This window comes from Canis aureus, chromosome 21 (assembly GCF_053574225.1).
Source record: "Canis aureus isolate CA01 chromosome 21, VMU_Caureus_v.1.0, whole genome shotgun sequence".
NCBI lineage: Eukaryota > Metazoa > Chordata > Mammalia > Carnivora > Canidae > Canis > Canis aureus.
In genome coordinates, this window is record NC_135631.1 from 41,064,180 (window position 1) to 41,076,631 (window position 12,452).

The following is a 12,452-nucleotide window of genomic DNA, read 5'->3' on the forward strand; positions in this document are numbered from 1 at the left end:
AAAAAACAAGAAGAAAAAAACTAGCAAACCTAGGACCCATTTATGCTATCTACAAGTTCTGTTTTTGGCCAATATGAAGTCAAATGGGTACAGGATAAATTGCTACAAATAAAGAACTGTCTACTGAGACTTGTAGGTTGATGAAACTTACTATAACCACTCATGATTGCCTCATGCTACTCAGGAAATAATGCAACATATACCACTTCAGACAAGGCTTCTGCAAAGTTCCATAAGTTCTAAATCTAAAAGCAACTGCAATTATACAATTCAGTAGCCACTAGCCAAGTCAATTAAAACTGAGTAAAATTTAAAACTCAGTTCTTTAGTCATCTAGCTTCATTTCAAGCCCTCAACAGTCACATACAGCAGGTGGCTATGGTATTAGGCAGTGCAAATTCAGAACATTTTCATCACCACAGAAAGTTCAACTGTACAACACTGCTATATGCAATATTCTAGCAGCATGAACTTCTTCCAGCATATCATTATTTTTAATAGGTAAATATGATTAACTAAAAGAGTATGGAACATTCTTCTATACAGCCCACTACTAGAAGTTTGAAAAATAAGCTGTATGGGACACCTGGGTGGCTCGGCGGTTTGGCGCCTGCCTTCAGCCCATGGAGTGATCCTGGAGACCTGGGATTGAGTCCCGCATGGGGCGCCCTGCATGGAGCCTGCTTCTCCCTCTGCCTGTGTCTCTGCCTCTCTCTGTGTCAGAAAGAAAGAAAATAAGAAAGGAAGAAAGTAAAGGAAGAAAAAAAAAAAGAAAAGAAAAGAAAAGAAAAGAAAAGAAAAAAAAGAAAAGAAAAGGAAGAAAAGAAAAGAAAAGAAAAGAAAGAAGAAAAGGAAGAAAAGAAAAGAAGAAAAAAGAAAAAGAAAAAGAAAAAGAAAGAAAAGAAAAGAAAGAAAAGAAAAGAAAAGAAAAGAAAAGAAAAGAAAAGAAAAGAAAAGAAAAGAAAAGAAAAGAAAAGAAAAGAGGAAGGTGTAAAATTATAAACAGGGAGGGTATGGAACCAGGCACCTAGGATTAGCCAATGAGATGGACTTGGGATACCTTATCTTGTATGTCTTCAGATTAGAGGGGAAATCCTCCCTGAGTATTTGTGATCTCATGCTTCTCCACATGCAGAGTTAGCATTTGAATTTACTGTCATACCTACCCCATCCTGGAAATTTACCCAAGAAATTTAGAGTGCTTCTAGGTCATTGCCATCTGAAGGCTCCTAGAAGAAGTAAAAACAAATCTTCTTGGGAGAAATGTACCCTCAATCAGGGCTCCTTGGGATTCTCAGTGATTAAGCCTGTGGAAATGTAATTTAACAATTTTTTTTTCAAATCATAATATAAATAAGGAAACAACACTCTATGAGCAAGCCAAAGGAAATAATCAACAAAAAGAGATTTCAGATACTGTATTTTGTAATATAGAATATAAAATAAGTATGTCCATAATGTTGATAGAAATAAAGGATGGAAACATGAGCAGGGGGAAAAAAAACCTTAAAATACATTGAATTGATTAGACCATAAACAGACCGGAAGACGGATCTAAAAAAATCACCTAGAAAAGATCACAGGAAAGATAGTGAGACTGAAAATATGAAAGAAAGACTAAGACCTGGAGTAGAGAGTGAGAAGGTCTAACCTATGTAATATTTGGGTTCTTGAAAAAGGGAGAAAATGGAGGAGGGACACTATTAGAAGAAATAAGAGCTGAGAATTCTCCAGAACTTATTAAAAACGTAAGTTCTCAGATTGGGAAAGCATAAAGTGTGCCAGATAAAAAGAAGTCAAAATAGAATAAAACTGAAGAACCTTAAAACAAAGATTTAAAAAAAAAAAAAAAAAAGGGGAGGAAAAACAGCCAGATTTCCTACGCAGAATGACAATCGCACACTGAACCTCTCGAAAGAAAGAACTCAATTTGCCAAACAACAGTAGTGTGAGATCATTTAAGTGTTAAGAGCCAGTAACTATATTCTCAGCTGTATAATTGGCTAAAGAAAATATATACATCAGCACACCCACTGGGATGAGTCCTCTCTGCTCCTGATACTCTGAGATGGAAAGCACACCAGTGCCGCCAGGGTCGGGGGTGGTACCAACTGCAAAGGGGCACAAGGCAACTTGTAGTGCCCATCAGTATTACCTCACCATTGTGGTTCTCACTACACCATGTATGTGTACATTGGTCACAACTCTGAACTGTATACCTTAAACTGGTAAATTTTTACTTGATGTAAATTATACATTAATAAAGCTGATGGGGGAGAGGGGAAGACCATCACTGCTGCCAAGGAGTTTCCCCTGTGAAATGCTCTTAACACAAGCTCCCATCATACCCCAGCTAGTTAAGGTCTGGTGCTCTTCACTACCAAATATACTGCCCACCCTTCAGTTATTGACATCGACAGACAGGACAATCGGTCCTGACCTCTGCCACCTAGGTTCAGATGACTTGCTACCTTCTGAGAAAAGGGGAAGAAACCAAAACTTCAGAGTTGAACACAGAAGAGGCTTACCTAAGGTGGAACAGAAATTCAAAACATAAGGCGGTGCTAAGGCTGGCACCCATGAAAGCAAATACTACAAATGACGGTCTCTTGCATTCACAGACAACGCAGTCCCATTTCAGTGCCAGTTTATCCAATAACTGAAGACTGTCTTGAAAAACATCAAACTCACAGCTGTGACAGGGCAAGGACTAAAGAACTCTTAGTCCGAGCACCTCACCAACTCAGATCAAATAGAATGCAGAGACTGGGATATTCTCTCCCCTTCCCTGTGTCATAAATTTTGTGATTCTATCCTGCAGTTCCAAGTTCTGCTTGATTTCCCAAGTAGTGGGAAAGTACCTCATTTATGTGTTCAAGAAATATTTACTGAACTCGATTTTATTGCTAAAATGAGTAAAATATGTATCTTTATTCATGAACCAGAAGTATAATAGATTATATCAGACAGGTGTAAAAATAAAAATATAAAACAAGGCAGACATTGGTCTGAAAAGATTGTTTGCTTAATTAACTCACAAGGTATTCAAGTTATACAGATTTCCAATACTGTTATAAGGTCCAGGGGATACAATGACAAGAACAAAACATGCAACAATGTTCTCTGGTCAGGTGGGTCCCAAGGAACGCTTAGAGAAAAGAGTGACAATTGAGGTTCACCGGTGAGGAAGAAAAAGTGGTAGCTAGGGAAAGGACTCTCAGGGCAAGAGAATTGTGTGAATGACCATACGTATGACAGCAGGAAAAGGCTTGTTCAGTTTTGCTGGCGTATAAGGTACCCACAGGAGAATACTGGCAGAAATCCTATGAAGAGGGATGCCTGGGTGGCTCAGTGGTTGAGCGTCTGCCTTCAGCTGAGGGTGTGATCCCGGAGTTCTGGGATCGAGTCCCACATCGGGCTCCCCGTGTCTCTGCCCCTCATGAATAAATAAATAAAACCTTTAAAAGAAAATTAAAAAAAAATCCTATGAAGAAAGGTTAGGACCAGATTTTGACACCCTTGAAGGATGTTGAGTTTATTTCTGGTAAGATATAAATGCCATGCAACGCTTAATCTGTTTTTATTTTAGAAGATGTAACACAACAGTTCTTAAAGAAGATTATATACACCAAAATCAATGGGGAAGGTTTTTCAAAAAAAAAAAAAAAAAAGGCCTAAAACCAGGAGACTGTGACTCAGTAGGTCTGGAATGTGTCCTGGACACTAGTCACTAGGAGACTGGTACACACCCACGGTTAGGAATCACTGCTATAAGGAGTCATTATTGCCTCTAACAGGTGTCTACCAGTAATGCACTCAAATGTGCTTATGATTCACAGTTGACTGCTGAACAATGTGGGTGATAGGGTCATCAACTTCTGTGCAGTACAAAATCTGCGTGTAATTTCTGACTCCCCAAAAACTTGACTACTGCTGACCAGAAGCTTTACTTGTAACACAGTCAATTAACAGATATTTTCTATGTTACACTTATTATAATATTGTATTCTTACAATAACGAAAGCTGGGACAAAAATATCAAAATCATAAGGAAAATACATTTACAGTACTATATTATACTTTAAAAAAAAAAGATCTGTGCAAGTTGACCTGTGCAGTTCAAACCCATGTCATTCAAGGGTCAACTGTACAGGCAAATAGATACAAACAGACATAAACAAAAAAAGGCTGATACAAATAAAAAATTATAATCCTCCAAAAGACCTCAGGAAATGTACCTACCCTTTAATCAATGCATATTTTTAATTTTTAAAAATTTTTAAAGATTTTATTTATTTATGAGAAAGAGAGAGAGAGAGAGAGAGGCAGAGACACAGGCAGAGGGAGAAGCAGGCCCCATGCAGGGAGCCCAATGTGGGACTCGATCCCAGGACTCCAGGATCATGCCCTGAGCTGAAGGCCGGGGCTAGACCGCTGAGCCACTCAGGGATCCACAATGCATATTTTTAAAAATGTTTCTTCTCTAATCACAGTCTGTTTTCAATCACTCCAAGTAAAAGCAACTTTTCGTTAATTCCGTTAAAGTATAAATACTTAAATCCTTATGTTTTAAAGTTAAAACTCAGAAACCATAGCTAAAGAATGTCTAATTTAAACATGTCTGATTAATGGCATATGCTTTTCCTGTCTTTCCAATAATAATTAAAAAAAGAAAACAAGAAAACCCACAAGAATAAAGAAAGCGAAAATTGAGGAAGAGTAACAAGAAATTCAACAATGTTCATAGAAAACAGTGAATGGAGGAGATAACCAGCAGGAAGAACATAAGCAGCTACAACCACAAGTCACTGCAGACATAGACACTGACCAGAAACCTGTCCAGCCTGGAATCACAGGAGCCTCAACACTAGGACGGGGGTAGGGGTAGGGCTGGGGGTGGGGGGTCTGCGGGATACACAGAGAGCAGCTGGATGGAGCCCGGGCTCGCTCTCACCCTCAGAGTAGCCAGATTACAACTGCTCCTGAGGTGAAGACTAGACATTATGGAGACACTAGGCACAGAGGACACGGTACGGTATGAAAAGGGAGGATCTCAGACTCCTTCATCCCAAAGGATCTTGCTCCCAAAACACAAGCCCAGCTCCTCCCTCTTCCCCTGAGCAGGAGTCTAGAGAATTCTTTATCGGAGAAACTGATTAGCCCCACCCAGGCCAGAGTCACTTACAATTACAATAGGATTTTTTTTCTCATCCTTCTCTTCATGCTTTTTCTGCGATATGTAAGAAGAGCATTAGCGTGTCACCCATGGTATTCTCCCCTGATGACAGTCAATCAACAACTCAAGCCAGGTTCCTTCCAGTCTCTCCAGGGCTGGGTGGTGGGTGACTCTCATCAAGGTAAGATGCTATAGTAGATGACCAAGGACAAGAGCTCAGCCTTAGTGTCTATGTACCTTACACAGGTGCTTACTAAGACAGACAATTAAATATATGCTGAAAGAAAAGTCAAAACTGAAAAGGTTTATACCTGCTACTTTCTAAATCATTACACCTATAATACTGATTTCCTTATCTTACAACTGATTCTGAACTTCAATGGAATCACAGAAATTTTCTGAATTAAAGAATGTATTTCCTAGTCCTTTCTTTCCCCCAAATACGCAGCAAATAATGAGGTTCATTTGAAAATAAGAAAATATGTTGAAAAGATACTATTTCTATACATTAGAAATTCATGAGTAAAGAATCTCACTAATGACTCAGTCACAAACTGGTTACAAGAACAGGCGAAAATTTCCAACTAGTGTATACCTAAAGGTATACAAGCTAAATAATCTATTCATTACTACTTATTAGGGAGAATTTTAGGAACTCAAATAATAGGTTATTTAAATCCTGAAAAATTAAGTAAGATTTCGTTTAAATGATTTATGTTTTCAGGTCAGCAGACAGAAAGCTAAATACAGTCACCCCTCAAAAGACGGAGTTTAATTAATGCTTTATACACTACATGCTTGAAGTGATCTTGTTTCTCCTCGCGGAGCCATTTATAGTTGAGACAGTTTGACTTGTGATACCTAGCTAAAATATTAGCTCTTTCAGTAGTTTGTTAGTATATGAAATACATCACTAAAAGAATCCAAAACTAGCACACCATACCAATAGAATTTTAATACAATGTTTTCACTACAATTCACCTTAACTGCTTGTGTCCATCAAGACACCAGATTCTCTGCATTAACTGTATCATCCCAGACTGGACAATTTGTTTCAATTGGTATCTTGAAATGTTTAAAATGTTTTAGAAGAACACTGTAGGAGAAACAGCAATCACAACAAGTGCCAATAGTAATCTTTTGATAATGGTGAGAAATAGAGTAGAAATTGATAAAATTATAAATCCTTAAAGTATTTGCAGTATTTAGTTGGTAGAGTCAGAAAATGAATTTCATGTGAGTGAATTAGTGTAAGAGTTTACTAATCCCGCTCACCATTTTTTGACCAAATTTAAAAGTCTCAAAATCATATTATATACTTTACAATTTATATGCTATATAGGCCTTTATATACTTGCCTTTACTCTTTGGCTCCAGACAAGCATTTCCACCAGCCTGCTGAACTGGTGCACAGAAACCTGGACATTTCTTCTAGGATCTCAAACCAACATCACGCCAAAGCCTACTTTCACCCCAACCACACCTGTTTGTCAAGGTCAATGCCCAGAAGCATTCTTTGATGACTCCCCTGAAGCCCAATGCCGCTCCTCTTATGATACACATCCCTTAATCACACCCCTGCGCTAAACATCATTATCCGCCATCCATCTCTGATGGTCCAGGTCCCTCCCCGTTCAACCCACCTTCCTTTACCAGAGCTACCTTGTCAAATTAGAGATACAAGCTGTGCCATTTCTGGTTGAAAAGTAGTATTTCTTTTTCTTCAGATAACAAACATTTTCTTCATTAAAAATATATAAATCACAGAACTACCGAGAAACTATTTACAGTCCTAGTGTCCAGAGATAAACCATAGTATCTCCATATATATCCCCCTAACCTTTAACCATGTATACTTTACATAACTTGAGGCCATTCTTTTCATGAGCATTGTCTCCCGTCTTCAAAAACTCTCTAAATGTCATTTTATAATAGGCATAGACTACTTCATGACACCTATCTACAAAATTATATAACCATTCCTTTTTCTCAAGCCTTGAGACACTATATATAATAATGCTTAAAAATATCTTTGGTCAGACAACTTTCCCTACATCTACATTATTTTCTTGGGACACAGTCTCAGGAGTAAACTACCAGATCAAAGATTACAGGCTCCTAAAAACCAAACATACTGCCAAACTGCTGCACAGAAATCTTTTACACACTTCACTCAGCATGAGGGAGTGGCTGTACTGGTAGCCTTAACTGCTTAGGATGGGCTCTCTCGCACACACTCTACCGCAGACATTTCAGCAATAGAAGACTGTTTCCTTACAGTAACGTAGTGTTACATGCTATGCCTAAGAACAGTAAAAGAATCATAATTAACGAAGTTTGTAACTCAATATTTGAAGTAAAATTTGATCTAACAATTGCTGAAGACAATATTCTAACAATTTAGTAAGCATTTTAAGCAGAAAACTTTAACAGCAAAAACACTGGTGAGTTTTAAAACGTTTTTTTAAACATACTTCAGTATCTATTCTGAGTATTGCGAACTCTTTAAACACTGTTCCCCACATTTCTTATAAGTTTTTCACCATTACTTATATTTTTGAGAGAGAACATTTTGATATAAATACAGAGCCAGAATCCATAATAATATGAATTCCAAAACATAATTCTAAAAGACTTCCACTTATATGCAACAATAGCCACATGAACAATTTACTACATAGGTCTGTGTCTGTTTCATCATGAACAAGACAGATAATGGCCCCTAACCTCCTGGAGTATTTTGCTGGATCTACACTGGAATTAGAACACAGAAGCTTCTATTTGTAATTCCAATGGTGGGAAAAGCCAGCTAAACTTTAATTACTGCCATGAGCCAGGCATTATCTAGATGCTTTCACATTTATTCAAATACACTTTAAAGACTGATTTCTTAAAAAGCACAAACAGCACAGAAGAAACTTTCACCACTGATGCATTTATTCTTTGTGCAAAATGACCCGGCTGTAAGGCGAAGTGGTTGCACTGACCTGCACACAGACCCCACAGAGGACCTGCCAGTCCAGAAAAGACATGAGACCATGATACCTCACAACCTTATCTCCACTTGCCCAGAATGGGCTCAAGGGCAATAATTTCAAAAAGATCTGTGTTTCTCTTCAGCTTAAAAAAACAAACAAAATAACCTGCAACAACTATCCTTTGCTGTTGCCTTCCAGGTCCCTTTCCGAACATCATCAAAAATGAAAAAGCATCTTCCAAAGAGGTTCCTGATGGGCTGACCTGTCACAGGCTGTCCACATTTCAATAATCCAGGCACAAGATGGAACTGAAGGCCCTTCCTTCGCAATCTGTCCTGCCACAACTCTGCACCAGAGTGTCCCAAGTCTAAGTATCTCCCACCTCGGTGCAGCCTTCTGCTTTATGGAAGCCGTTCTTCCTCATTCTATCTTGACAAATTATACTCTTCCTTCCACCATCAAGTCCTATTTGATCGCCTCCCTGTGAAATGTCTGTGTCCTCCAAGATGTGAGGACAGGGCCTCCTGCATCCTGCTGGCACGTTAATTAACTGCAGACACATTCTGCTCTCCCGCTTGCAGGTTTAAGCACCACCTCCGACCACCCCACTCCTGGTTCCATGCCTTGCATACTGCAAAACTTCACTACTCTGTGTTCTTACTCTGTCTCTTAGGTAGTTGAGATGAAAACAACAGAACCCTGGATAATGGAGCTCTTGTTCCACAGGTACTCTGAAGACAGCAAATATGCAAACCTTTAATATTTTCTCAAATTTAAAAACATGAAATTATTTTCTTATTTCTTAAAATCATCTACTAAATCCTTTTCTACCCTTAATTTTTAAAAATAAAATTCCATACACAATAAAATTATTACCTTATAATTCCAGATAATATATGTATGGGAATTTAAACAAACAAAAGAGGAGACACCTGGGTGGCTCAGTGGTTGAGCCAGGTCTGCCTTTGGCTCAGGGAGTTCCACATCAGGCTCTGCAGAGAGCCTGCTTCTCCCTCTGCCTCTGTCTCTGACTCTCCCTGTGTGTGTCTCATGAATAAATAAAATTTTCAAAAATGGTAATAAACAAACCAAAAAGTTTTATCTGAAAATCACATCAGTGCTTTATTAAATCACCTGACGAGTGAAGGGTTCAACACCAAAGGGCTCATGCTATCCTAATATTTTAAGGGAGCATTCTAAGTCACTTAATTTAATCCTGCTCATGAGAACCACTGCCTGCCTTCTAACTCCATGTAAAAATACATTTTAGGAGTGACATTTTATCTTCATAAAGTAGCAGTTGAACTTCAAAAGACACTAAAAACTGTGAGATTCAAGTTCTCAGTATGTTGGCCATGGTATACTTTCATTCAACAAATATTTATTAAAGACCAACCATGTGCAAAGGGGGAGAAAATCCGATGACAAGCACAGAGCTACACCTGTCTGCAACAGTACTGACTACTAACATGTCATCTTTGAAGATTCTTAAGTAACAGTTCCAACATAAAAACACAGATATCGAGAAGCCAAGTTGGTTTCCATTTCACTAGCAGGTGCATCCCAACACGTTCCTACAGAAAAACAGTTTATATGTATAGTGTCGGTTGGAACAGTCAACTTTGGATTTTATCAAACTCCTTTCATGTGCAAAGGAGGACAATAAAGTAATAAAAGAATAAATGCAAAACCAGTTTCTGGAAACCAACTGCAGTGAAAACAGAAGGGGCGTCTGGGTGGCTCAGTGGTTAAGTGCCTTCGCCTGAGGTCGTGGTCCTGGGGTGAAGGAATTGAGTCCCACATCAGGCTCTCTGCAGGGAGCCTGCTTCTCCCTCTGCCTATGTCTCTGCCTCTCTCTGTGTGTCTCTCATGAATAAAAAAATAAAAGCTTAAAAAAAAAAAGTAAAGTAAAATCCTAAATTAAAATTACAGACCGAAGATGGTGAACAATTAAAAATTCTTATAATGTTTGGGGAAGCCTGGGTGACTCAGTCGGTGAAGCATCCATCTGTTGATCTCAGGACCGTGAGTTCAAGACCCACATTGGGCTCCATACCAGGCATGGAGCCTACGTTAAAAAAAAAAAAAAAAAAAAATTCTTATAATGTTTGAAAAAGCTAACTCATAAAACAAAAATCCTCCAACAGATTAATCCAATACCTAGCAGTACATCTAAAAGTTCTATAAATACATATAAATTATATCATAAGGCAAAACCAATTCCTATTATTATCTCAAGTGTCTGTATTACTATTCAAACAGGCTTTGTTATATAACCTTAATACCTTTCTTTGACCCATCTTTGATGTGAATATCACCTTTTTATTCAAAACCAAACTAAGGAGAAATACTACTCTGTAAACAAAATAACTGATTATAAAATTTTAGTTTTAGTTCTTTTGAAATGGAATCAAGCAGAAATGATGAGCATAATCATCTTCCTATAGAAAACTTGACTTACTAATAAGTTATCTGCATTCACCAGCTATAAGCTAACCCAACTCTTCTGTTTCCCCTTCCAGGTAAGACCACCACTAGGTACACACCTCAGTGGTGAACAGGGAAACTAGGAGTTACCCTCAGCACCAGCCCCTGCCCCTGCATCTGATCAGACAACAACAAACGGACTCCTTCCCCCATGTGCATACATTCTCCTCTTTCCCCTCTTTCACTACCCTGCTCTGTTTAAGCCACAAACACCCCAAAACAGAATCCTTACATGTCCCTCAGCTTCCGCTCACCCAAATCCGTCCCAACTATAGTACAGAAAGAAAAAGATCCTTCAAAAATACAAATTTGATCTCATCATTCCTTCCTTTTTAAAACCCTTATCCCTTGAGATAAAGCAAAAATATTCCTAACATGATGATCTGGCTCCTGCTTACTAATCTAGCCTCACCTCAATACCTCTGCTCCTTTTCTCCCCCCCTCGTTTATTATATTATATTCCACTACATGAAAGATACAAAAAAAGGTATGCCCATCTGCAATGTGAACAAACTGTAACAGTCACACTTGTTTCCTATCTTTTTAGACTAAAGACGAACTTATCATAGCTAGACTTGAGGACCCGCAATTCCTCCCCTCACCCTTCTACAGGCTCAAAATTAAGATTCATCATTCCTACACATATTCTTATACTTTAGCCACGTTCTTGGATGTATCACTTTCTGTCACTACAAACATGCTAAAATTGTCATGCATTTCTCCCTATACACACGCACAAGAGATTCCCAAAAGCAGTCTCTGCCAAGCTATACTCGGTAACTCGTGAAATCAATGCACAGGTCATGGCAGTATTTTATTAAAAACAGAATAATGTAGAAAAGTATGTCTCATTTAGTAGGAGTATTATTTCTTTAAACAAATTTCAGTTCTGAAACATGGATACACATGGATCTGTGTATGCACTGGGTCAAAAAGAATAGAAAACCCACTGCTTGAAAGTGTATACCTACAAGTAAAAACTCTCATCAACAGGCCATGTACAAGTACAACTTCAACTCTGATACACTGGTAATTTAGATGATTATCTACCTGGAAATTTTCTTTAAGGCACAAGGTAGAACTCTGGTTTAACGTATCCCATATGGATAACCAATTGTCCTAGCAGAATTTGCAAACTAATAACTTCCACACAATAAATACGGTGCCCTTTCTCATTTTATGAGTCCATTAAAAAAAAGAGGAGGGGGGGTGGGGTAAGGGGCAAAGAGAGAGAGAGAGGTAGAAAGAGAATCTCAGGCAGACTGTGTGCTGAGAGCAAAGCCTGATGTAAGGCTCAATCCTAGGACCCCAAGATAATGACCTGAGCTGAAATCAAGAGTCCGATGCTCACCCGACTGAGACACCCAGGTGCCCTGATACTAGAGTGCTTTTATGTCCTCCATAATACTCTGTCATTGTCTCCAAAAAGGCCATGCACAGTTTTTGTTAGAGTTATTTCTAGGAATTCAGAGTCTCTATTCGTTCTTCAAAAAAACACTTTAACTGGCTTCAAGTACCCCATGAATATACCCCTCACTTGTCATACAGTTAAGGTCAGCTCAAGTTTCAGCTTGCCACCTTCTTCCATTTTGGAACGTGCAGAATTCTAAATCGAACTGCAAACTGCCAGTTAAAATACATCTTGCCATTGTCCCTGTTTTTGTTCACAAAACTTGGTATGTTTATCTACTATTTATAGTGAACTACACATCCTCCCTGGCCCAAAGAAGTTTCAAATGTTTACTTGCTAAATCAAAGTTAAGCCTCTCATGAGGAAAAAAACTAATCTCAAGATGCACATGAGCTAAAAT

At 38.4% G+C, this 12,452-nt stretch overlaps 1 protein-coding gene across 22 annotated transcripts in view; it reads right to left on the minus strand.

Annotated features, from left to right (window-relative positions):
• Positions 1 to 12,452, minus strand: part of SRPK2 (SRSF protein kinase 2) — a 266,464-nt gene that overhangs the window by 106,142 nt on the left and 147,870 nt on the right. The window contains exon 1 of one of the 22 annotated variants that reach the window (XM_077863982.1): positions 2,529 to 2,685. The exons of the other annotated variants lie outside the window; for them this stretch is intronic. Coding sequence (XP_077720108.1) covers positions 2,529 to 2,581 — 53 coding nt within the window. The 5' untranslated portion in view covers positions 2,582 to 2,685. Of the gene's footprint in view, positions 1 to 2,528; positions 2,686 to 12,452 lie in introns of those variants that run through there. 22 annotated transcript variants of the gene reach the window in all.